We start from the raw sequence: 26,685 nt of genomic DNA, 5'->3' as shown, positions 1-26,685 counted from the left end.
ATGGTACATTTGTTGCTCTTGTAGTTTGTCTGCTTATTAATCAGATTTTTATATTTTTTGAAGGACAATACCAGACTTGTGTGTGTTTTAGGGCGAGTTTCATGTGTCAAGTTGTGTGTGTTGAGTTTTGTGTGGCGACATGCGTGTAGCAACTTTTTGTGTGTCGAGTTGCATGTGACAGGTTAGTGTAGCAAGTCGTGTGCAGCAAGATTTGTGCATGGCGAGTTTTGCGCATGGCGAGTTTTATGTGTGGTGCGTTTTGAGTATGTGCAAGTTTTGTGTGAGGCAACTTTTGCATGTGGTGCAACTTTTGTACATGTGGCAAGTTTTGCATGAGGTGAGTTTTCCATGAGGTGAGTTTTGCACGTGTGGCGAGTTTTGCGTGAGCCTAGTTTTGCATATGGCGAGTTTTGCATGTAGCGAGTTTTGCGCGTGGCGAGTTTTGAGTGGTGACTTTTGTGTTTCGACTTTTATGTGGCGAGGTTGGTGTGTGTGGTGAAATGTGTGCTGAGGGTGGTATATGTGTTCAAGCACGTAGTAGTGTGTGGCGCATTTTGTGTGTGTGTTCATATCCCCGTGTGTGGTGAGTATCCCATGTCGGGGCCCCACCTTAGCAACTGTACGGTATATACTCTTTGGCGCCATCGCTCTCACTCTTTAAGTCCTCATTGTTCACATCTGGCAGCTGTCAATTTTCCTCCAACACTTTTCCCTTCACTTTTTCCCCATTATGTAGATAGGGGCAAAATTGTTTGGTGAATTGGAACACGCGGGGTTAAAATTTCACCTCACAACATAGCCTATGACGCTCTCGGGGTCCAGACGTGTGACTGTGCAAAATTTTGTGGCTGTAGCTGCGACGGTGCAGATGCCAATCCCGGACATACACACATACATACATACACACATTTAGCTTTATATATTAGATATACCTGTATGTAATCTCCTGTATATAGTATATACCTGTGTGTCATCTCACCTATATATAGTATATATCTGTGTGTCATCTCCTCCTATACATAGCATATACCTGTAGGTCATCTCCTCCTGTATATACTATATACCTGTAGGTCATCTGCTCCTGTATATAGTATATACCTGTGTGTCATCTCCTCCTGTATATAGTATATACCTGTATGTCATCTCCTCCTGTATGTAGTATGTACCTGTATGTCATCTCCTCCTCTATATAGTATATACCTGTGTGTCATCTCACCTATATATAGTATATATCTGTGTGTCATCTCCTCCTATACATAGCATATACCTGTAGGTCATCTCCTCCTGTATATACTATATACCTGTAGGTAATCTGCTCCTGTATATAGTATATATCTGTGTGTCATCTCCTCCCGTATATAGTATATACCTGTATGTCATCTCCTCCTGTATATAGTATATATCTGTATGTCATCTCCTCCTGTATTAGACCTCGTTCACACGTTATTTGGTCAGTATTTTTACCTCAGTATTTGTAAGCTAAATTGGCAGCCTGATAAATCCCCAGCCTACAGGAAGCCCACCCCCTGGCAGTATATATTAGCTCACATACACATAATAGACTGGTCATGTGACTGACAGCTGCCGGATTCCTATATGGTACATTTGTTGCTCTTGTAGTTTGTCTGCTTATTAATCAGATTTTTATTTTTGAAGGATAATACCAGACTTGTGTGTGTTTTAGGGTGAGTTTCGTGTGTCAAGTTGTGTGTGTTGAGTTGCATGTGGCGACATGCATGTAGGGACTTTTGTGAGATGAGTTTTGTGTGGCGACATGCGTGTAGCAACTTTTTGTGTGTCGAGTTGCATGTGACAGGTTAGTGTAGCAAGTTGTGTGCAGCAAGTTTTGCGCATGGCGGGTTTTGCGCGTGGCGAGTTTTATGTGTGGTGCCTTTTGAGTATGTGCAAGTTTTGTGTGAGGCAACTTTTGCATGTGTTGCAACTTTTGTGCATGTGGCAATTTTTCCGCGTGTGCAAGTTTTGAGTGTGGCGAGTTTTCCATGTGGCGAGTTTTGCACGTGTGGCGAGTTTTGCATGTGGAGAGTTTTGCACGTGGCGAGTTTTGAGCGGCGACTTTTGTGTTTCGACTTTTATGTGGCGAGGTTGGTGTATGTGTGGTGAAATGTGCGCTGAGGGTGGTATATGTGTTCGAGCACGTGGTAGTGTGTGGCGCATTTTGTGTGTGTGTTCATATTCCCGTGTGTGGTGATTATCCCATGTCGGGGCCCCACCTTAGCAACTGTACAGTATATACTCTGGCGCCATCGCTCTCATTCTTTAAGTCCTCCTTGTTCACATCTGGCAGCTGTTAATTTGCCTCCAACACTTTTCCTTTCATTTTTTCCCCATTATGTAGATAGGGGCAAAATTGTTTGGTGAATTGGAAAACGCGGGGTTAAAATTTCACCTCAACATAGCCTATGACGCTCTCGGGGTCCAGACGTGTGACTGTGCAAAATTTTGTGGCTGTAGCTGCGACGGTTCAGATGCCAATCCTGGACATACATACACACATTCGGATATAGATATAGATATGCAACGCTTACGGCTGAAATGGAGGGCAATATAGCACACCGGACTGGAACCAGGATATAGCAAGGGGGTCTTTGTAGCAAGGGGGTCTTTGCTACATCCTGGTTCCAGTCCGGTGTGCTATATTGCCTTCCATTTCAGCCGTAAGCGTTGCATAATATGTGTTTATGATAAGAGACTCTGTGTCATCCTACTGGATTAATAATTACGGCGGCGACTTGCGGCTTTCTTTTTACCAGTCAGCTGATTTTATCAGACTGGTTTACATCTTTGGCACTGCACACCGGTGGATACCTGTTTCCTCAAACCACCCTTATGCACCTCTATTTATTTGTTTTGTATTCTCTTTTGATATTGTTCATGATTATTTTGTACATTTAATAAAATTCATATATTGCTATACCCGTGAGACTCCTTTTTCTCCTCATTTCTATTATAAGTATGGAGTGGGTTGCCTTTCCTTTAGGCTTTGGGTCTCTTACCACTATTTAGTGCTAATAGCCCCTTTTCTCTTCAAAACATGCGTTCTGGTTTTGTATATATATATATATATATATATATATATATATATGTATGTATGTATGTATGTATGTATGTATGTATGTATGTATGTATGTATGTATGTATGTATGTATGTATGTATGTATGTATGTATGTATGTATGTATGTATGTATGTATATATATATATATATATATATATATATATATATATATATATATATATATATATATTTTGGTGCAGTGACCAATGTTACAGCCAGGGGGCGCTGTGTGTGTGCTTCAAGATGCGCTTGGAGGCATAATGGTGATGAGAGAAAGTCCGGCAGGATTATAAATGGCCGGTATGTGTGTCGCAGAGGAGGTCACTCTGTGCTGTCAGTCTAAAGTTATGTTGTGTTCTGGGACCTGTAGTCCCACGTGTGATTGTGTAGTTCTAATGGGAGACTGGCAGGGCGGCAGGGCTAGTTATGAGATATGGGAGGGTCAAACTAGCCACACACACCCACACTCCCACCCAGGGGAGTGGTTACAGGTATGTAATGTGACCAGGGTGTTGGTCACATGGTTCCTGTGTATGGATCCGTTGGTTCCAGTGTAAGGTCCTGGACGGTCGGTGTTGGAAGCTCCTGTGAGTGGAGTCTTCCTGGAAGCACCTGAGACCGTGGACTTAATGGACGAGGTGTTGGATTGTCCTGGTATGGACTGGAGTCCTGCAAGCACCTGGTAAGATCATGGACTGATGGCCTGTGTGTTGAAAGTGCCTGTGATTGGACTTCCTTAAAGAGCATGGAGAGGCTGCAACTACTGAACCTGTGACGGCTTCTGTATTGGGGAAGGTACAGTTCCTACTGTGGGTCTGGACTATCTGAGGTGCCCTGGTCACAAGGACGGTGATCCCAGTGAGGCAGCTTTCCCCTGTGAACCAGCACTGGCAGGAGACAGTATAGAGCCGGAGCTCCTGCAAGGTAACTCCAGGTAACAAGGGGTTACGGGCACACACGGATCTGCCATTGGAACAGACTATCGATGGTTAATATGTTCCGTTGATGTAAATAATGAACTGTTTGTGTTATGGTTTATGACGTTTAAAGGGCCACTATCACCCCCTCCAGCCGTTATAAACTAAAAGAGCCACCTTGTGCAGCAGTAATGCTGCATTCTAACAAGGTGACTTTTAGTTTTTGCTTCTGTTATTCCCTCAATAAAGCGTTTTATAATTTTCCCCAAATACCTATCTTTGTACCTGGAGGCAGGTCTGAAGCCTCCTCTGTGAAGCGCCTAACGGCCGTCACTCATCTCTTCTGGGGCGATGGTCGCCGCCCCCTGCACGCTGTTCTTCTTAAATCTGGCGCCTGCGCAGTGCGTGCCTGGGGCAGGCGCAGTGTTCATTGGCCGTCATAGCTCAGATGCCGGGTGCCTGACTGCGCCTGTGCGGGCAGTGCGGCCACCCTGTTGCTGAATCCCCGCCCCGCACTGTGTTATGCATTATGCACAGTGCGGGGCGGGGATTCCTGGGCAGATTCCTGCACAGACCGACGCTGGAAGGCGGGGAACCTGGGGGAGCGTCTGACAAGCGCAGTGCGCATGCCCAGGAATCCCAGCCCCGCACTATGCATAATGCATAACACAGTGCGGGGCGGGGATTCAGCAACAGGGTGGCCGCACTGCCCGCACAGGCGCAGAACGGAACCCGGCATCAGCGCTAGGACGGCCAATGAACACTGCGCCTGCCCCAGGCAGGCACGCACAGCGCAGGCGCCGGATTTAAGAAAAACAGCGCGCAGGGGGCGGCGACCATCGCCCCAGAAGAGATGAGTGACGGCAGTTGGGCGCTTCACAGAGGAGGCTTCAGACCTGCCTCCAGGTACAAAGATAGGTATTTGGGGAAAATTATAAAAAGCTTTATTGAGGGAATAACAGAAGCAAAAACTAAAAGAGCCACCTTGTTAGAATGCAGCATTACTGCTGCACAAGGTGGCTCTTTTAGTTTATAACGGCTGGAGGGGGTGAGTGGCCCTTTAATAAACCGGAATAGACTGTTTAAGTGAAGAAATCGTGCCAGAGTGCTTAAAACCCATGCCAAGCGAGTGTCCCCCAAGACACGTAGTGGGTGAAACGCTACAATTGGTGGAGGATGCGGGCAACGCCCCAGAAGCACATGTACAGTGAGAAAATGTGTTTAGGCTGTAAAGCCGACTGTGTAACAGACAGGAGTCTGTGCTATGCTGACCGGGGTCAGTGAGAGACTGTGAAGTTTTTTTTTCCTCAAGTCAGCTTGCTGTGGCTCGGTGGGGTCACGAAGGTGACAAGCGTCTTGCTGTGGATCTGTAAGAGGGTGGTGCTGTTATGGACAGTAAGGAACATGCTGTCACTTTAAGAGGCTGCACCCCCTTGTCTGGAGTGATGGAATGTTCTGCTTCTCCCCTGCAATAGTCGGTGTAATGAACTAGTCTGGCAGAGTGCAGGTGTGGAGCTGGAGCAGCGTGTGTGAGCTGAGGCTGCTGCAGAGAGGACTTTTTGTGCTGATAGCTGAAAGAGAGAAGAACTGTGTCCTGATATAGCTGCAAGAGAGCCACGAAGATACAGAGAAAGGGATTTACAGTTTCCAGGAGCATCCCTAGGATCCAGAAGCAAGGAGAAGACCACGCTTCACAGAGCTGACAGAAAGCCGTGCGCACCACCATATTAGACTGCTGGGGGCCCCCTGGGTCTGGAGCTGATTCTCCAACATCACTGCGAGTCTGTTCCTGTTCGGTGCACCTGTTAGGGCCTAGTGTAGGCTTCAATAGTCAGTACACGGGAGCCGTGTGGCCTGCTTAGTAAAGGCCAGGGAGGTTATACGTTGAGTAGCATCATCACCTGTTTATTGTTTACATTTGCTTGTTAGACATATTTGGAGTCTGTAATAGCTGGAGCACCGTGCTATTTTACGGGAAAGATAAAGTTTATAACTCTTGTAAATTGTCTTTTGCCATTGCATACCCATTTGCATCTTCCTCATTCCCTTCATTCCTTGCCTTCCAATAAATTTACCCTTTGTTGTTTGCACCTCATCTTGTGTACAGTAGTCTCCCTGCACCGTGGTGGTCCCCCGGCCATCGCTTCAGATCGGCGGGTCCACGAAGGTGACAAGTGTCTTGTTGTGGATCGGAGGGTACACGAAGTCTGCGGTGCAGAGCCTTGTGAAGTGTAGGGAAAAAAAAGGACATTGCTGGTCCAGAGCGTGCAGACTCTTAAAGGGCAAGTGCAAGGCCAGAGTCACAGTGGTGTACTGTGCGAACTGGGGCCTGAAAGTACTGTGGGGAGTCCACGGGATGTACCCCAGGGAAGGGATGGTGTCCCTAATAGGGTGGTATCCCCCAAAAAAGGGCGGTAACCCAAACAGGGATGGTTGCTAAAAAAAGGGGCGGAGTCCCAAAAGGGGGCGGTTTCCCAAAAGAGCATAGTTGCCCAAAAGGGGGTGGAGTCCCAAAAGGGGGTGGTGACCCTAAAGGGGGGCAGAGGCCCAAAAGGGGCGGATCCTCCTGAAACTAAAGGGGTGGCACAAACGGACTGTTGCCGGAGACAATGGTACTATGTGTGTCCAATTTGCCATGTGAACTACCCTCCTGGTAAGAAGCTGCGTGGGTGTTTTTGGTCTGGTTGATTCGGGGAGCGCGGTGACCCTGGTAAGGGCTGTAGAAGATAAATTTGTAATGTCTGAAAGGAAGATTGAGGTCACATGCATCCATGGGGATGCAACTCCATTGGTGCAACTCGAGACGGTCAGGAGCCATACAAGTCTGGAGGCCGCCATAGTTCCTAACCTACCCTGTCCGGTGATAGTAGGCCGGGACTGTAAGTTATTCTCAGACTTGTGGGAGGAGGGCGTTCCTCTGCAGCACGAGGATGGAAGTCTCTCTGTTGTTTCAGGGGCATACATTAGGACAGGAATACATCCCAAAATTGACGGGTCAGACATCAGGGTGACCAGTGTGAAGGGTTCATCTGCCCGACTTACTGACATGATGTCACCTGACGTATACCCCAAATGACTGACAGTGATGTGGTAAATAAAACCTGTGTAGCTGACACCCTGTTAGAAAGGAACTTGAGGGTTCACCATAATGTGGGGTGTGACACAGACTCCGAGAGTGACTGTGACGTGTCATTAGCAACCACTAGGACTGAGTACAATGGTGTGCTGACAGAAACACTGACACAGGGGAACGACAGGGCTCCACAAGGTGACGTCAGGATGGCGGGGGCAGCCATACCAGAAAATATGACCTGTGTAAGGGGCGACTGCGGGTTCCAGGATAACCAACCGGGTGGTGGTGACTCCCATTTAGACAGCGGGAAAGAGTGCAGTATAGCTGACTCAAGTACAAATGGCAAGTCTTCCTCCCGTCGCCGGAGACGTAAAAAAGGAAAAGGGGCTGAACAAATTGTACCCTCTGAGAAGGTTGACAAAGAGGAGGTCCAGGATCTCACCGAGTTGTCTCATGAGAAGCAAAAGGTAACAGATTTACAGGCAGAGTTAAGGCATCTGAGACAAGCAGCTGAGCACAGGGTGGATGAGCTGGAGAAGGAAGTCTCTGAGCTCCGAGGTCACCTGTCAACGTGGCAAAGTGTGAATAAAGCCTTAAGGGAAGATGTAGAAGGGCTCAGAGAAGCATTAAGTGGTCTTCTGCAAGAGAAGGAGATGCTGGTCGAAGACTCACAGCGGCGATACCAGAGTGGTAACGAGGTAAAGATGCCAATGCCTAGCCTGGCCAGGGATCTGGAAGAGTGTAAAACGGAGGAAGAATTGGCGCTAAAAGCAGAATAAGACTGTCACCCGGTCATGGCAGATGTCTTAATAGAAAGGTCCATGGAAGAACAGGAGCCGTCCGTCCATGAAGAGAGTGAGACCCGGCTCTTCAAGTATGTGATTGATGTACCCGAAGAGGTGCAAGAAGCCTGTACCAGTGAGGGTGTGCATGAGGCCTTTAGAAAAGCAGTGGAAGCGTGTAGTGTGCACTGGGCACCAGAGACTAAACAGTTGGTGATACTGTCGACTAAGGAAGTCACAGTGAAGCGGGTGGCTATCCGGAAGGATATGCACTTACAATGTCTCCATACAAAACAGATGATCGTGTTGATAAATAAGGAAGCCGCTCGACGTTTGGAGCATACCAGGAAAGTTCAAAGTCGGCTGGGCTTTGTGGAAGACATTGTTCAAGTACTCAGAAGTCTGGTGGGGAAAGTCATTGGTAGATTTGGAAAACTGATGCAGGACCTGGTGAATAGATCCGGTGTGGTAAGACTGAGGATTCCGGATGATGGTAAAGTCCAGGTAACTGGTGAAGATGAGGTGGTTCCATTTGTTGTAATTGGCTCAGTAGATATCCTTAGGAACATTCGAGTGCTTCTTGAATACCGGTTGACGTGTCTAAAGGAGATAGAGCAGCTAAGACTGGAACGTCTGAAGATTAATAAAACAGCTGCAGAATATAAGATGGCGACCACTTCCAACCCAGGGTATGGAGATACGAAAAGGTACCCTAAAGAATAGAAGAGTTCAAAGTAGTGACTCCTCTGATAGCTCGAGGCTGAGTGACCGAGGTGGGAGACCTTGTAGCAGACGTAGTAGCGAAGGGTCAGACTCAGACCAGACAGTCAGCTCGACTAAGTGGGTTGACCAAAAAGGGTCTGCTGACACAGACGGAGGGTGACTCAAGGGTTGAAGCCCAGGGCCGACAAACTGACCGCTGGGGGCGGGGGAGGTCTATCAAAGGTGATGTGGGTTCCCGGTATCGGAACCCCGGGTTTATGTCATGTGTCCACCCCAATAGGGTTGAACAAAGGGGGTAGGTATGTGGTGCAGTGACCAATGTTACAGCGCTGTGTGTGTGCTTCAAGATGCGCTTGGAGGCATAATGGTGATGAGAGAAAGTCCAGCAGGATTATAAATGGCCGGTATGTGTGTCGCAGAGGAGGTCACTCTGTGCTGTCAGTCTGAAGTTAGGTTGATGTGCTGGGACCTGTAGTCCCACAAGTAATTGTGTAATTCTAAAGGGAGACTGGCAGGGCTAGTTATGAGAGTTGGGCGGGTCAAACTAGCCACACACACACTCTCACCTAGGGGAGTGGTTACAGGTATGTAATGTGACCAGGGTGTGGGTCACATGGTTCCTGTGTATGGATCCGTTGGTTCCTGTGCAAGGTCATGGACGGTCGGTGTTGGAAGCTCCTGTGAGTTGAGTCTTCCTGGAAGCACCTGAGACCGTGGACTTAATGGACGAGGTGTTGGATTGTCCTGGTATGGACTGGAGTTCTACAAGCACCTGGGTAAGATCATGGACTGATGGCCTGTGTGTTGAAAGTGCCTGTGATTGGACTTCCTGAAAGCGCATGGAGAGGCTGCAACTACAGAGTCTGAGACTGTTTCTGTGTTGGGGAAGGTACAGTTCCTACTGTGGGTCTGGACTATCTGAGGTGCCCTGGTCACAAGGACGGTGATCCCAGTGAGGCAGCTTTCCCCTGTGAACCAGCACTGGCAGGAGTCAGTGTGTGGAGCCAGAGCTCCTGCAAGGTAACTCCAGACAACAAGGGGTTACGGGCAGACACGGATCTGCCATTGGAACAGACTATCGATGGTTAATGTGTTCCGTTGATGTAAATAATGAACTGTTTGTGTTATGGTTTATGACGTTTAATAAACCAGAAAAGACTGTTTAAGTGAAGAAATCGTGCCTGAGTGCTTAAATCCCATGCCAAGCGAGTGTTCCCCAAGACACATAGTGGGTGAAACGATATATATATATATATATATATATATATATATATATATACATACACACACACACACTCACCGGCCACTTTATTAGGTACACCATGCTAGTAACGGGTTGGACCCCCTTTTGCCTTCAGAACTGCCTCAATTCTTCGTGGCATAGATTCAACAAGGTGCTGGAAGCATTCCTCAGAGATTTTGGTCCATATTGACATGATGGCATCACACAGTTGCCGCAGATTTGTCGGCTGCACATCCCAAAGATGCTCCATACAAGGCAGGATGGATCCATGCTTTCATGTTGTTTACGCCAAATTCTGACCCTACCATCCGAATGTCGCAGCAGAAATCGAGACTCATCAGACCAAGCAACGTTTTTCCAATCTTCTACTGTCCAATTTCGATGAGCTTGTACAAATTGTAGCCTCAGTTTCCTGTTCTTAGCTGAAAGGAGTGGTACCCGGTGTGGTCTTCTGCTGCTGTAGCCTATCTGCCTCAAAGTTCGACGCACTGTGCGTTCAGAGATGCTCTTAGGCCTACCTTGGTTGTAACGGGTGGCGATTTGAGTCACTGTTGCCTTTCTATCAGCTCGAACCAGTCTGCCCATTCTCCTCTGACCTCTGGCATCAACAAGGCATTTCCGCCCACAGAACTGCCGCTCACTGGATTTTGTTTCTTTTTCGGACCATTCTCTGTAAACCCTAGAGATGGTTGTGCGTGAAAATCCCAGTAGATCAGCAGTTTCTGAAATACTCAGACCAGCCCTTCTGGCACCAACAACCATGCCACGTTCAAAGGCACTCAAATCACCTTTCTTCCCCATACTGATGCTCGGTTTGAACTGCAGGAGATTGTCTTGACCATGTCTACATGCCTAAATGCACTGAGTTGCCGCCATGTGATTGGCTGATTAGAAATTAAGTGTTAACAAGAAGTTGGACAGGTGTACCTAATAAAGTGGCCGGTGAGTGTGTGTATATGTGTGTATATATGTGTGTGTGTGTGTGTGTGTGTGTGTGTGTGTGTGTGTGTGTGTGTGTGTGTGTGTGTGTGTGTGTGTGTGTGTGTGTGTGTACGTACACACACACACATATATATTCAAATAAGCTTTATTGGCAGGACCAAATACGCATCAGTTTTGCCAAAGCAAGTGTATAAAGGCAATAGGAATAGGGACTGTGGGGATGTTGGGTAGGAGCTGTAGGGAAGGTGGATGGGGGCAGATCCATTGTGGGGGCTATAGTCCATGGCATAGGGAAGGTGGATGGGGGCAGATCCAGGGTGGGGGCTATAGTCCATGGCATAGGGGAGGTGGATGGGGGCAGATCCAGGGTGGGGGCTATAGTCCATGGCATAGGGGAGGTGGATGGGGGCAGATCCAGGGTGGGGGCTATAGTCCATGGCATAGGGGAGGTGGATGGGAGCAGATCCATTGTGGGGGCTATAGTCCATGGCATAGGGGAGGTGGATGGGGCAGATCCATTGTGAGGGCTATAGTCCATGGCATAGGGGAGGTGGATGGGGGCAGATCCATTGTGGGGGCTATAGTCCATGGCATAGGGGAGGTGGATGGGGGTAGATCCATTGTGGGGGCTATAGTCCATGGCATCATAGTTCTCTTTCTCGCAGTCTATGACATTCGCTCACATACCGCGCTGCTATCTCCACTGCTCTCTTCTTCTCCCAGCAAGATATATGTCTTCTCTTCCTCCTTCATGGTGATGAAGTCCGGGAAGAGATGTGAGAGTCTCCTGAAGTGAGTGTCCCTCACTGCTGAGTATTTGGAGCAGTGTAGCAGGAAGTGGGTTTCGTCCTCTATGGCCTCCTGATTACAGTGTTGGCACAGTCTTTCCTCCCTGGGCTTGTAGTTCTGCCTGTGTCGGCCACATTCGATGGCCAGACTGTGGGCACTGAGTCTATATCGGCTCAGGATCTTGCGATCTCTGGGGTCCGGGAGTTTCTCCAGATATGGGGCCAGTCTGTAGTCTCTCTGTAGACTCCGGTACGTGTTCAGTTTCTGTGAGTTGTTGATATCATTCTTCCAGTCACTGACATACCTCTCCTGGCCTTCGTCTGCCATCTTCCTGATTCCAGCTTTTGTCAGGTTGTTGTGATTGGTGTTCTGGTCCGGTTGAGTTTGGGTAGGCTGTTCCGAGGGTTCTGGCTTTTCTGTTTCACCTACATGTATCAGGGCTTTATGGTGATGGGAGCTTGGATTGCTCCTATGCAGGTGAGCCCGGAATGACAGCGCCCTCTTTAGAACTGTTAGGTGTAGAGGGAATCTGCCCAGCTCGGCCCGACAAGCACTGTTGGAGGTGCTCCGATGGACCTGGAGAAGGTGCTTGCAGAATTCCAGGTGGAATATTTCTGTTGGACTGGAATCCCACCTTGACCAGTCTGGGTAGGTGTGAGGACCCCAGACTTCGCTGCCATACAGGAGGATTGGGGCGATGATGGAGTCGAAGATTTTTAGCCAGACCCTCACTGGTGGCTTCAGATGGTAGAGTTTCCTTTGGATGGCATAGAAGGTTTTGCAGGCCTTGTCTTTCAGGGTCTCTATGGCTTGTTTGAAGTTCCCTGACCGGTGAATCTCTAGGCCCAGGTAGGTATATTTGTCCGTTCCTGTGAGGTCGCAGTTGTTGAGGACAAATGATGGGTGCTGGTCTGATTTTCTCTTTCTCCTCTGGAACACCATGGTGTTGGTTTTCTTTAGGTTGACCGGTAGAGCCCAGGTGGAGCTGAATTTCTCTAGGATTTTCAGGTTGTCCTGGAGGCCTTTCTCGGTTGGTGACAGCAGCAGCAGGTCATCTGCATACAGCAGGAATTTCACCTGCGTGTCGTGGAGGGTGAGACCTGGTGCTGAGGAGGATTCCAGGGCGGTAGCCAGCTCGTTGATGTAAATGTTGAAGAGTGTTGGACTTAGGCTGCAGCCTTGTCTGACCCCGCGGCTCTGCTAGAAATAAGCCGTTCTTCTGCCGTTCACACTCACGCTGCAGCGGTTCTCGGTGTAGGAGCTTTTGATGACATCATAGGTCTTTCCTCCTATTCCGCTCTCCAGCAGTTTCAGGAATAAGCCCGGGTGCCACACTGAATCAAAGGCCTTTTTAAAGTCCACAAAGCAGGCGTATATCTTCCCATTCTTTGTATTGTAGACGTGTCTCTGAATGAGGCTGTGCAGAGTGTAGATGTGGTCAGTGGTTCGGTGGTTCGGCATGAACCCTGCTTGGCTCTTGCTGAGGACGTTGTGCTCGGTATACACACACATATATATATACACATATATATATATATACACACATATATATACTAGATTGTGGCCCGATTCTAACGCATCGGGTATTCTAGAATATGCATGTCCCCGTAGTATATGGAAAATGATGATTCCAGAATCAGACTGTGCCCGTCGCTGATTGGTCGAGGCAACCTTTCTGACATCATCGCCATGGCAACCATTATGACATCTACGTCGATACTGTGCCCATCGCTGATTGGTCGAGGCGAATTCGTGGCAGACTGTGCCCGTCGCTGATTGGTCGAGGCCGCCAGGCCTGAGACGCGGGATTTCCAGGACAGACAGACAGAAAAACCCTTAGACAAATAAATATATATATATATATATATATATATATATACACACACATATATACATATACATACACACATATAACTGTATATATGCTTTCACGAATATTTGAGCCCATGGATCCATTTTGCAAGCCGGTGAGAAAATCTCGCCACACGGATGTCAGACGTATGCTTACACGTGAGAATATCGCCTCCTCGCGCTGCACACGGATGTCACACGTATGCTTACACGTGAGAATATCGCCTCCTCGTGCTGCACACGGATGTCACACGTATGCTTACACGTGAGAATATCGCCTCCTCGCGCTGCACACGGATCTCACTGCTCAGGAACATTTCTGCGATTCTCATCCGATTTTTTTATACGTTGTGTTTAATCCAACCTAAAGGAGATCCCCCAACATTAAACATAGTGGTATTTTACTTACTGATCAGAAGGGGTCTGATTGTCAGGACCTTGCTGAAGAACAGGGGCAGCAGCATTTTTTTCCCCTCCACAGCAGCACTGCCATCTATCTGCAGTGGAGGGAAGTGCAGCACAGCCCTATGTATGTGAACGCAGCAGCTCCCTGTACAGCAGTGCCACTACGACAGTAAAAATGAGGAAGGAGAATTGACCCCATAACAGTATTTACACCATTGTATAATAACTGGGAATATCCCTTTAAAAAAAAGTAATATCTGCAGATTATTTTACCTCTTTTTTCCCTACGGTTGGATTTTTTTTTTATTTTTGCAAGGTTGTTTCCACGAATCTCTCCCATAGGGAAACAATGTACAGTCTGAGTTATGTCAACGTCTATTACTTGGAACCAGAGGTGACTCCAGGACACCAATAAGCTGCAACCTTAGAAGGAAGATAGAGTTTTCAATGACTGTCCAATAATACGGAAAATCCGATGGTTCAGAGCCTGTCCGGTCCCTGTTAGGCTGCAATCATTTATATCTTCAGTTTTAAAGCTGAAGTCTTAAACAGGTAAAGTTTTACTTTTACTCTACTTCCACATATGTAGCAAATATTTCATATGTACCTGCCTGACTGCCTGAAATCGGCCGGGCAAGGAGTTCGGCAAGCTGGAAAGCCCCCAAGGCAAATGTCAGGATTTGTTTCAGCTTTGTGGTATTGCGCTGTGGGGTAGTGTGGTGCCACCTGCAGGTCATTTTTCCTTACTGCAGTATTATGAAAATTAATGTTTAAAATGTATTTTGTGATAACATCGTGGATGTATGGTTTGTTTGGCCATTATATTGCTGAAGGGGGCAAGTTTACCTTTCAAATGGTGTATCATTTGTGTGTGTGGGTGCAGTATGAAGGGAGATACAAAGTAATCACAGAAAGAGTGTTTAGAAATAATATAGAAGGATAATGACCCTGATCAGTAGTTCACATCCCCTGGTGATTGTGGCCTGATAACATGCACAGAAGTTGACACAAATGGGTGTGAATGGCTATTAAAGGTAACATCCTCACCTGTGACCTGTTTGCTTGTTATCAGTTTGGGCATAAAAGCTGAGTTTCTGGGATCCAGACAGACTCTTGCATCTTTCATCCAGCCACTGACGTTTCTGGATTATGAGTCATGGAGAAAGCAAAAGAATTGTCAACGGATCTACGGGAAAAGGTAGTGGAACTGTATAAAACAGGAAAGGGATACAAAAAGATATCCAAGGAATTGATAATGCCAGTCAGCAGCGTTCACACTGTGATTAACAAATGGAAAATCAGGGGCTCTGTATAAACAAAACCACAGTCAGGTTGACCAACAAAAATGTCATCCACAACTGCCAGGAAAATTGTTCATGATGCTAAGAAAAACCCACAAATAACATCAGCTGAAATACAGAACTCTGAAAACTAGTGTTGTGGCTGTTTCAAGGTGCACAATAAGGAGGCACGTGAAGAAAAATGGGCTGCATGGTCGAATCCCCAGAAGAAAACCATTACTGCGCAAAAGCCACAAAGTATCTCTCCTACAATACACAAAACAGCACAGACACAAGCCTCAAAACTAACAAGGTAATTTGGAGTGATGAAACCAAAACTGAACTTTTTGGCCACAACCATAAACATTACATTTGGAGAGAGGTCAACAAGGCCTATGATGAAAGGAACACCATTCCTACTGCAAAGCATGGAGGTGGATCGCTGATGTGGAGATGTGTGAGCTACAAAAGCACAGGAAACTTGGTCAAAGTTGAAGGAAAGATGAATGCAGCACGTTGTCAGCAAATACTGGAGGCAAATTTGCAGTCATCAGCCCGGAAGCTGCGCATGGGACGTACTTGGACATTCCAACATAACAATGATCCACAACACAAGGCCAAATCGACCTGCCATGGGCTACAGCAGAACAAAGTGAAGATTCTGGAGTGGCCATCTCAGTCTCCTGACCTCAGTATCATTGAGCCACTCTGGGGAAATCTCAAGCGCGCAGTTCATGCTAGACAGCCCAGGAATTTACAGGAACTGGAGGCTTTTACCCAAGAAGAGTGGGCAGCTTTACCATGTGAGAAAATAAAGAACCTCATCCACAACTACCACAAAAGACTTCAAGCTGTCATTGATGTTACAGGGGGCAATACTAAGAAATATTAAGAAATGGGGGATGCGAACTTCTGATCAGGGTCATTTGGATGTTTTGGGTTGTCATTTTGATGTAAAAAGAGAAAACACAGTAGATTGACAATAAATGGCTTCACCCAACCACTGACCATGAATGGAGGAAGGGTTTTGGAGCTATCATTCATATTTGAACAAAAAAAAAAGAAAAAAAAGCCAGCTCACCTAATGAAACACCGGTGCACGGAGGTCCATCCTGGTCAGACGTGAATGCATAATGAAGAAAAAAAGTTCACCTCCAGCTCCTGGGATAAAATTACCAAATTTGTTTGTTCAAAAATATCTTTCAAATTCCATTAAGGATTCCGGGACACAAAACATCAGACAGATGAAAGAGCGACGCAGCTTTGATAAAGATCACTGTGTTGATCGAAACGCATCGCTCTTTCATCTGTCTGATGTTTTGTGTTAATTGTGTAAAATTGGTAATTTTATCCCAGGAGCTGGAGGTGAACTTTTTTCTTCACTGTCATTCATATTCTCTGAAATAAGGGCAAGAAAGCAAAAATCCTGCCGGGGTGTGTAAACTTTTCAGCACAACTGTAGGCCACACGTCATGGCTGAGAAGGAAGGAGCGCTATTTGACTTTTGGAGCACAGATTTTGATAGAATAGTTTGCGAGCGACATTTGCAGAGCCCCGAAGGCGCCATAACAGCGGAAAAAAATGAAAGTGACCCCATTGTAGACACTGCACCTCTCCGTGAATTCATCTATGGCTGCAATCACTATTTTGTAACATCCACGCCAGGCTTTATTCAGGGGAATTGGAAATCTTCCAGTCCAGTACCCATACATTGTGCCCCCATACAGTGTAGACCCCCATAGATTGTAGCACCCCCATACATTGTGCCCCCATAGATTGTGCTCCCATGCAGTGTAGCGTCCCCCACATAGTGAATAGCCCCCACATATTGTAGCGCCCCATACAGTGTGCACCCATAGATTGTAGCATCCCCCATATATTGTAGCGCCCCCATACAGTGTGCACCCATAGATTGTAGCGTCCCCCATATATTGTAGCGCCCCCATACAGTGTGCACCCATAGATTGTAGCATCCCCCATATATTGTAGCGCCCCATACAGTGTGCACCCATAGATTGTAGCGTCCCCCATATATTGTAGCGCCCCCATACAGTGTGCACCCATAGATTGTAGCGCCCCCATATATTGTGCCCCCATGCAGTGTAGCATCCCCCACATAGTGCATAGCCCCCATATATTGTAGCGTCCTCCATATATTGTAGCACCCCCATACAGTGTGCACCCATAGATTGTAGTGTCCCCCATATATTGTGCCCCCATGCAGTGTAGCATCCCCCACATAGTGCATAGCCCCCATATATTGTAGCGTCCTCCATATATTGTAGCACCCCCATACAGTGTGCACCCATAGATTGTAGCGCCCCCATATATTGAGCCCACCTTGTGCTTCTGGCGTTATGCATCTGTACATTAAGTGCCTTCTCTCCATTACAATGATGCCAGACATGTGGCCCCTCACTGTGGTTTAGGTACAGGGGGCTCAGGAGGGGGGGAGCACAGAATTCACTGGATAATATTTGGGGGGTGGGAGCCTTCGCTTTTCCTGAGTCTTTGTTCTACCAGTAATGTTGGACCCTTACAGTCCCAGTGACAGATGACGGACCTGAGTGGGGGCTGGTTTTGTGCGGCATAAATTAGGGGTTTTATTGGTAACATTTTGGGGTACATTATATTTTTTGATTGCTTTCAGAATAAGGCTGGATCACATTCCTGTGTTCTACCCTGAGCACTTATCCCACAAAAATGTGACTAAACCCCTGAGGGAACCACCCACCATGAGGCTGATGGAGACCTTTTGTCCTCCCGTTTGGTGTCTGCTCCGGTGGTCTCCATCTTTACCCGTTATCGCCAACACTTGTGAGCTAAAGAGACGCCTAAACTGGTGGGACACCACCGCAACACAGACCAGTCCAAAGTGACTGCATCTGCCTCATAAGTGAGCGGTTCCTTCTGGGGTTTTGTCTGAATCGCAGTTTTGGGGAATTTACATGGAAACCCCGATGTAAGTGCTCAGCGGAGAGCGCAGGATAACTGTGAGCAGAGCCTTATTCCGATGTTTGGGCGGCAGAATGAACAAATAGCAGTACAAGAGCAGTTCTGTTTATTTTTGCACAGTTCACAGTGCAGAATAAGTGATGAGGCGGATTTTATTCCTCAGGTCGGTGCGATTACGATACCAGATTTATATAGGGGTTTTTTTTAGGTTTTGATGCTATCACACAATAGAAATGCTTTTTATAAAAGTAGTTTTTTTGTTGCCATATTCTGAGAGCAGTCACGTTTTTGCCGACTGCCATATGAACACTTGTTTTTTGCAGGACGGTTTGGTGTTTCCATTTATATCTTTTTTTTTTTACATATGATTTTCTGATCACTTTTTATTCACATTTGTTGTGAGTCACTATGATAAAAAAAAATCCCCATGTTCACTGGCAGTCACCGCGTCTCCTTCGCTGACCCCTGACGCGTGTTTCGCGTTAGATGCTTCTTTTGAAGAAGAGTGAACATGGGTGAGCAGGATTGATTGATACACGTGTCACAGTCGTGAGGGATCAAAATATGTATATTTGATACGGGGGTTATTACCCCGTGAGATTCTAAGGATGTAATTGTTCTGTCCTGCTGGACTCCTGGTTATGTTATCAGTCACTGTATCTGCTTTTGCTGTACCAGTGTCGCTGCACTTATCCTCCTCCTCGCTGCACTTATCCTCCTCCTCGCTGCCAATTATTGATGGCTTGTATTGATTGTATTGACTCAATAAAGTTTGTTTACATTTTAGTTATTTTGTGGTGGTTTATGTACTCTACTTTTTGGTGCGCTTTAGCTTCAGGCGTCAGATCCTGGTGAGCGGCTCCAACTAGTCTCTAGTCTGTTTCCCACCCAACAATTTTGCATATTGAGCGTTCCTTCTTTCTTTAAATTTTTGGTCAGAAGAGGCGCTGCAGCAGCAATAAAATGAAGGACTGCATGAGGTTCAGGGTCTGGGACCTGAGCACCTGAACAAGAAACTGGAGAAGACAAGACTGGGGAAAGAGTGGAGAAGAGGTTCCACTGTGGGCCCCGAATAGGTCAACCTCGTTTCTGAGCTCTATGCAGATCGCAGCTGCCAGTAGTCAGGAACTTGGGTGAGGGTCCTACTGGACTTCACAGAATCCCACCTGTGTAAACCTCTATGTCGGGCTATGAAGGGCCCCCCCGGGAACAAGAAAGTGGTTCTTACCGTCTTGATGGAGGTCCTTGTCTTCTCCTTCCAAGGGGCACCACTGATCTCCAGGGTGCAGTGAATATGTGTTTCCTGGTCATAGGAGCCAAAGATCAGGAGCCTGGAAAGGTTTGGAGGAAAGTCAGAGAAGGAGAGTCGGGATGGGGGGCAGACGAAGAGACGCAGCCGAGAGTCGGGATGGGGGGGGACGAGGAGACGCAGCCAAGAGTCGGGATGGGGGGGACGAGGAGACGCAGCCAAGAGTCGGGATGGGGGGGGACGAGGAGACGCAGCCAAGAGTCGGGATGGGGGGGGACGAGGAGACGCAGCCAAGAGTCGGGATGGGGGGGACGAGGAGACGCAGCCAAGAGTCGGGATGGGGGGGGACGAGGAGACGCAGCCAAGAGTCGGGATGGGGGGGACGAGGAGACGCAGCCAAGAGTCGGGATGGGGGGGACGAGGAGACGCAGCCAAGAGTCGGGATGGGGGGGACGAGGAGACGCAGCCAAGAGTCGGGATGGGGGGGACGAGGAGACGCAGCCAAGAGTCGGGATGGGGGGCGGACGAGGAGACGCGGCCGAGAGTCGAGATGGGAGGGGCGAGGAGACGCAGCCAAGAGTCGGGATGGGGGGCGGACGAGGAGACGCGGCCGAGAGTCAGGATGGGAGACACGAGGAGACGCGGCCGAGAGTCGGGATGAGGGGGGGACGAGGAGACGCGGCCGAGAGTCAGGATGGGGGGGGGGGGGGGATGAGGAGACGCGGCCGAGAGTTGGGATGAGGGGGGACGAGGAGACGCAGCCAAGAGTCGGGATGGGGGGGACGAGGAGACGCAGCCAAGAGTCGGGATGGGGGGGACGAGGAGACGCAGCCAAGAGTCAGGATGGGGGGGGGGGATGAGGAGACGCGGCCGAGAGTTGGGATGAGGGGGGACGAGGAGACGCAGCCAAGAGTCGGGATGGGGGGGACGAGGAGACGCAGCCAAGAGTCGGGATGGGGGGGACGAGGAGACGCAGCCAAGAGTCAGGATGGGGGGGGGGGATGAGGAGACGCGGCCGAGAGTTGGGATGAGGGGGGACGAGGAGACGCAGCCAAGAGTCGGGATGGGGGGGACGAGGAGACGCAGCCAAGAGTCGGGATGGGGGGGGACGAGGAGACGCAGCCAAGAGTCGGGATGGGGGGGGGGGGCGAGGAGATGCAGCCAAGAGTCGGGATGGGGGGGGGCGAGGAGACGCAGCCAAGAGTCGGGATGGGGGGGGGCGAGGAGACGCAGCCAAGAGTCGGGATGGGGGGGGGCGAGGAGACGCAGACAAGAGTCGGGATGGGGGGGGACGAGGAGACGCAGCCAAGAGTCGGGATGGGGGGGACGAGGAGACGCAGCCAAGAGTCGGGATGGGGGGGGGACGAGGAGACGCAGCCAAGAGTCGGGATGGGGGGCGGAGAGACGCAGCCAAGAGTCGGGATGGGGGGGGGACGAGGAGACGCAGCCAAGAGTCGGGATGGGGGGGGACGAGGAGACGCAGCCAAGAGTCGGGATGGGGGGGGACGAGGAGACGCAGCCAAGAGTCGGGATGGGGGGGGACGAGGAGACGCAGCCAAGAGTCGGGATGGGGGGGGGACGAGGAGACGCAGCCAAGAGTCGGGATGGGGGGGACGAGGAGACGCAGCCAAGAGTCGGGATGGGGGGGACGAGGAGACGCAGCCAAGAGTCGGGATGGGGGGCGGACGAAGAGACGCGGCCGAGAGTCAGGATGGGAGAGACGAGGAGACGCGGCCGAGAGTCGGGATGAGGGGGGGGACGAGGAGACGCAGCCAAGAGTCGGGATGGGGGGGACGAGGAGACGCAGCCAAGAGTCGGGATGGGGGGGACGAGGAGACGCAGCCAAGAGTCGGGATGGGGGGCGGAGAGACGCAGCCAAGAGTCGGGATGGGGGGGGACGAGGAGACGCAGCCAAGAGTCGGGATGGGGGGGACGAGGAGACGCAACCAAGAGTCGGGATGGGGGGGACGAAGAGACGCAGCCAAGAGTCAGGATGGGGGGGCGGAGAGACGCAGCCAAGAGTCGGGATGGGGGGCGGACGAAGAGACGCGGCCGAGAGTCAGGATGGGAGAGACGAGGAGACGCGGCCGAGAGTCGGGATGAGGGGGGGGACGAGGAGACGCAGCCAAGAGTCGGGATGGGGGGGACGAGGAGACGCAGCCAAGAGTCGGGATGGGGGGGACGAGGAGACGCAGCCAAGAGTCGGGATGGGGGGCGGAGAGACGCAGCCAAGAGTCGGGATGGGGGGGGACGAGGAGACGCAGCCAAGAGTCGGGATGGGGGGGACGAAGAGACGCAGCCAAGAGTCAGGATGGGGGGCGGAGAGACGCAGCCAAGAGTCGGGATGGGGGGCGGACGAGGAGACGCGGCCGAGAGTCAGGATGGGAGAGACGAGGAGACGCGGCCGAGAGTTGGGATGACGAGGAGACGCGGACGAGAGTCGGGATGAGGGGGGACGAGGAGACGCGGCCGAGAGTCGGGATGGGGGGGACGAGGAGACGCGGCCGAGAGTCGGGATGGGGGGGACGAGGAGACGCGGCCGAGAGTCGGGATGGGGGGGAGATGCGGCCGAGAGTCAGGATGAGGGGGGACGAGGAGACACGGCTGAGAGTCGGGATGGGGGGCGGACAAGGAGATGCGGCCGAGAGTCGGGATGGGGGGAGGACGAGGAGATGCGGCCGAGAGTCAGGATGGGGGGATGGTGAGTCCTCAGGGCTGCAGGCAGGAGCAGCAAGATCAGACCACACCGATGACCCAGTTGTCACCCGCACCAGGAGCCGCACTCACCTGCTGCAGTCAATCACAGACACCTTCAGCCGCCCCTCGGTCAGGCCCAGGTCCTGCAGCGTCAGTGTCCGATCCTCCCCGTCCTCAGCTGGCACCACCTGCATCGGGAAGAATGGCTTGTACCTGTGGGAGAGGACAGCGCCCGTCAGAGCGGAGGGGACAGCGCCCGTCAGAGCGGAGCGCGGTGATGCCACCATGTGACACTGCAGAGCGCGGTCCCGGTGACAGGACAATCTGCCGGAGGCTTCGGTGCACTAGGAGGAGAATAACACAAGAAGCCGCTGTTCTCCGGTCGGGGATAAAGTGTTGGCAGCGGAGTCACTATAGAGCCCCAGAGACAGGAGCACAAGGCCGGGGGCAGCGGACCCCTGATCTCACAGTGCGGCATGCTGGGCGCAGTAGTACCCGGAGACATGCTGGGCACTGTAGTACCTGATCTCGCAGCGGGGATGCTGGGCGCAGTAGTACCTGGCAGACATGCTGGGCGCAGTAGTACCTGATCTTGCAGCGGGCATGCTGGGCGCAGTAGTACCTGGCAGACATGCTGGGCGCAGTAGTACCTGGCAGACATGCTGGGCGCAGTAGCACCTGATCTTGTAGTGCGGCAGTGTGTGCTTGCACCGGATCACCCTCTTCAGCTGGGTGACGATGATGGAGGTGAGCTGCGGCAGTGGGCGCTGTAGTACCTGACATGCTGGGCGCTGTAGTACCTGACATGCTGGGCGCTGTAGTACCTGACATGCTGGGCGCTGTAGTACCTGACATGCTGGGCGCTGTAGTACCTGACATGCTGGGCGCTGTAGTACCTGACATGCTGGGCGCTGTAGTACCTGACATGCTGGGCGCTGTAGTACCTGACATGCTGGGCGCTGTAGTACCTGACATGCTGGGCGCTGTAGTACCTGACATGCTGGGCGCTGTAGTACCTGATCTTGTAGTTCGGCAGGGTGTGCTTCCTCCGGATCACCCTCTTCAGCTGGGTGACGATGATGGAGGTGAGCTGCGGCAGCGGGCGCTGTAGTACCTGACATGCTGGGCGCTGTAGTACCTGACATGCTGGGCGCTGTAGTACCTGACATGCTGGGCGCTGTAGTACCTGACATGCTGGGCGCTGTAGTACCTGACATGCTGGGCGCTGTAGTACCTGACATGCTGGGCGCTGTAGTACCTGACATGCTGGGCGCTGTAGTACCTGACATGCTGGGCGCTGTAGTACCTGACATGCTGGGCGCTGTAGTACCTGACATGCTGGGCGCTGTAGTACCTGACATGCTGGGCGCTGTAGTACCTGACATGCTGGGCGCTGTAGTACCTGACATGCTGGGCGCTGTAGTACCTGACATGCTGGGCGCTGTAGTACCTGATCTCGCAGGGGGCATGCTGGGCGCAGTAGTACCTGATCTTGTAGTTCGGCAGGGTGTGCTTCCTCCGGATCACCCTCTTCAGCTGGGTGACGATGATGGAGGTGAGCTGCGGCAGCGGGCGGCCCTCGAACTCGCTGTGCACCTGGAAGTCGATGAGCGGCTCGTCCGTGAAGCAGAAGGCCCAGTGGGTGAAGGGCCGGCGGCGGAACATGAGGCGGACGCGGCCCTGCACCCGGCCCAGCCGCACCGACAGCGACGCCGTCTTCCCGAACAGCAGCTCCACGTCCACGGCCATCCGCAGGCCGCCGCCGTACTCGGCCTCCAGCTCGAAGCTGAGCTCCGGGGGCAGCGGCTCGTCGTCGTCTTGGCCCTGGGCCTCGGGCGGCAGCAGGCGGACCCCGCGCAGCACCGGCACGGCGTCCCCCAGGCTCAGCTCCCGCAGGCTCAGCCCCTCCAGCAGGCGGCCGGCCGTGCGCGACAGCAGCAGCTCCTCCAGCTCCACCCGCACCTTCCGCAGCAGCCAGCGCCGCAGCACGGCCGTGTCCCGCAGCTCCCGGAACAGGAACACGAAGATGGCGTTCAGGAAGTGGCAGCTCTCCGGGCCCGCCGAGCCCCCCAGGTAGTCCCGCAGCGAGGCGTCCGGCTGCACGGAGCGGCCCCCCGGGGACAGCGGCGGAGCGGGGGGAGGAGGCGGCGGCGGCCGGCGGAACACGAGGAGGAGGAGCAGCAGGGTGAGGACACAGCCGGCCAGCGCGGCCAGCAGCAGCACGGACACCATGACCAGCGCCTCACAGCCGCGGCCTCAGCGCCCTCTCCGGGACCACACGCCACATGATTGGCTGCCGCATGTGGAGGGCGGAGCTTATAGTCAGCTGTCACCGAATAGTCACACCAATTGGCGAGCATCTAAAAGAAGGCGGAGACTTGTACGCTGCGTCCCTCAGTCAGAGCTTTCTCGTGCTGTTTACTGGAGGAGGAGAGATGGGGCGGGGCTACACGTGGGGTGCGTGACGTCATTACGGTCTCGTCGTCATGGTGATAAGTTGTTTACCTGAAACAGATGGAGGATTGTGTCAGCGCTGCGAAAAGACGCCATCATCACCAGGACCGACATCACCAGGACCAACATCACCAGAACCATCATCACCAGGACCGACATCACCAGGACCGACATCACCAGGACCGACATCATCATCAGGATCGATATCACCAGGACCATCATCACTAGGACCGACATCACCAGGACCATCATCACCAGGACCGACATCACCAGGACCATCATCACCAGGACCGACATCACCAGGACCGACATCACCAGGACCGACATCACCAGGACCAACATCACCAGAACCATCATCACCAGGACCGACATCACCAGGACCGACATCACCAGGACCGACATCATCAGGACCGACATCACCACAACCATCATCACCAGGACCGACATCACCAGGACCGACATCATCAGGACCGACATCATCAGGACCGACATCACCAGGACCATCATCACCAGGACCGACATCACCAGGACCATCATCACCAGGACCGACATCACCAGGACCGACATCATCAGGACCGACATCACCAGGACCGACATCATCAGGACCAACATCACCAGGACCATCATCACCAGGACCGACATCACCAGGACCGACATCATCAAGACCGACATCACCAGGACTGACATCACCAGGACCGACATCACAAGGACCATCATCACCAGGACCATCATCATCAGGACCGACATCACCAGGACCGACATCACCAGGACCAACATCATCAGGACCGACATCACCAGGACCGACATCACCAGGACCGGCATCACCAGGAATGGCATCACCAGGACCAACATCATCAGGACCGACATCACCAGGACCGACATCACGAAGGAACGGCATCACCAGCACCGACATCACCAGGACCGACATCACCAGGACCAACATCACCAGGAATGGCATCACCAGGAACGGCATCACCAAGACCAACATCATCAGGACCGACATCATCAAGACCAACATCATCAGGACCGACATCACCAGGATCAGCATCACCAGGACCGACATCATTAGGACCGACATCATCAGGACCGACATCACCAGGACCAACATCACCAGGACCGACATCACCAGGACCATCATCACCAGGACCGACATCACCAGGACCGACATCACCAGGACCAACATCACCAGGACCAACATCACCAGGACCGACATCATCATCAGGATTGACATCACCAGGACCATCATCACCAGGACCGACATCACCAGGACCATCATCACCAGGACCGACATCACCAGGACCGACATCATCAGGACCGACATCACCAGGACCGACATCATCAGGACCGACATCACCAGGACCATAATCACCAGGACCGACATCACCAGGATCGGCATCACCAGGACCGTCATCACCAGGACCGACATCACCAGGACCTACAACACCAGGACCGACATCATCAGGACCGACATCACCAAGACCGACATCACCAGGAAGGTCATCACCGGGACCGACATCATCAGGACCGACATCACCAGGACCATCATCACCAGGACCATCATCACCAGGACCGACATCACCAGGACCATCATCACCAGGACCGACATCACCAGGACCGACATCATCAGGACCGACATCACCAGAACTGACATCACCAGGACCGACATCACAAGGACCGACATCATCAGGACCGACATCACCAGGACCGACATCATCAGGACCGACATCACCAGGACCATCATCACCAGGACCGACATCACCAGGATCGGCATCACCAGGACCATCATCACCAGGACCGACATCACCAGGACCTACAACACCAGGACCGACATCATCAGGACCGACATCACCAAGACCGACATCACCAGGAAGATCATCACCGGGACCGACATCATCAGGACCGACATCACCAGGACCATCATCACCAGGACCATCATCACCAGGACCGACATCACCAGGACCATCATCACCAGGACCGACATCACCAGGACCGACATCATCAGGACCGACATCACCAGAACTGACATCACCAGGACCGACATCACAAGGACCATCATCACCAGGACCGACATCACCAGGACCGACATCACCAGGACCGTCATCACCAGGACCAACATCATCAGGACCAACATCACCAGGACCGACATCACCAGGACCGGCATCACCAGGAATGGCATCACCAGGACCAACATCATCAGGACCGATATCACCAGGACCGACATCACCAGGACCATCATCACCAGGAATGGCA

At 51.5% G+C, this 26,685-nt stretch overlaps 1 protein-coding gene across 1 annotated transcript in view; it reads right to left on the bottom strand.

Moving 5' to 3' along the window:
* The window catches only part of PDZD8 (PDZ domain containing 8), an 83,343-nt gene extending 59,071 nt beyond the window's left edge, over positions 1–24,272 (bottom strand). The window contains exons 1-3 of the mRNA XM_077257889.1: positions 23,468–24,272; positions 22,072–22,194; positions 19,264–19,366 (exon numbers count right to left, since the gene is read on the bottom strand). Coding sequence (XP_077114004.1) covers positions 19,264–19,366; positions 22,072–22,194; positions 23,468–24,213 — 972 coding nt within the window. The 5' untranslated portion in view covers positions 24,214–24,272. The remainder of the gene's footprint in view (positions 1–19,263; positions 19,367–22,071; positions 22,195–23,467) is intronic.
* Positions 24,273–26,685: the final 2,413 nt, after the last annotated feature.

Source organism: Ranitomeya variabilis, chromosome 4 (genome assembly GCF_051348905.1).
Source record: "Ranitomeya variabilis isolate aRanVar5 chromosome 4, aRanVar5.hap1, whole genome shotgun sequence".
NCBI classification, from domain to species: domain Eukaryota; kingdom Metazoa; phylum Chordata; class Amphibia; order Anura; family Dendrobatidae; genus Ranitomeya; species Ranitomeya variabilis.
This window is presented reverse-complemented; position numbering and strand designations above follow the sequence as displayed.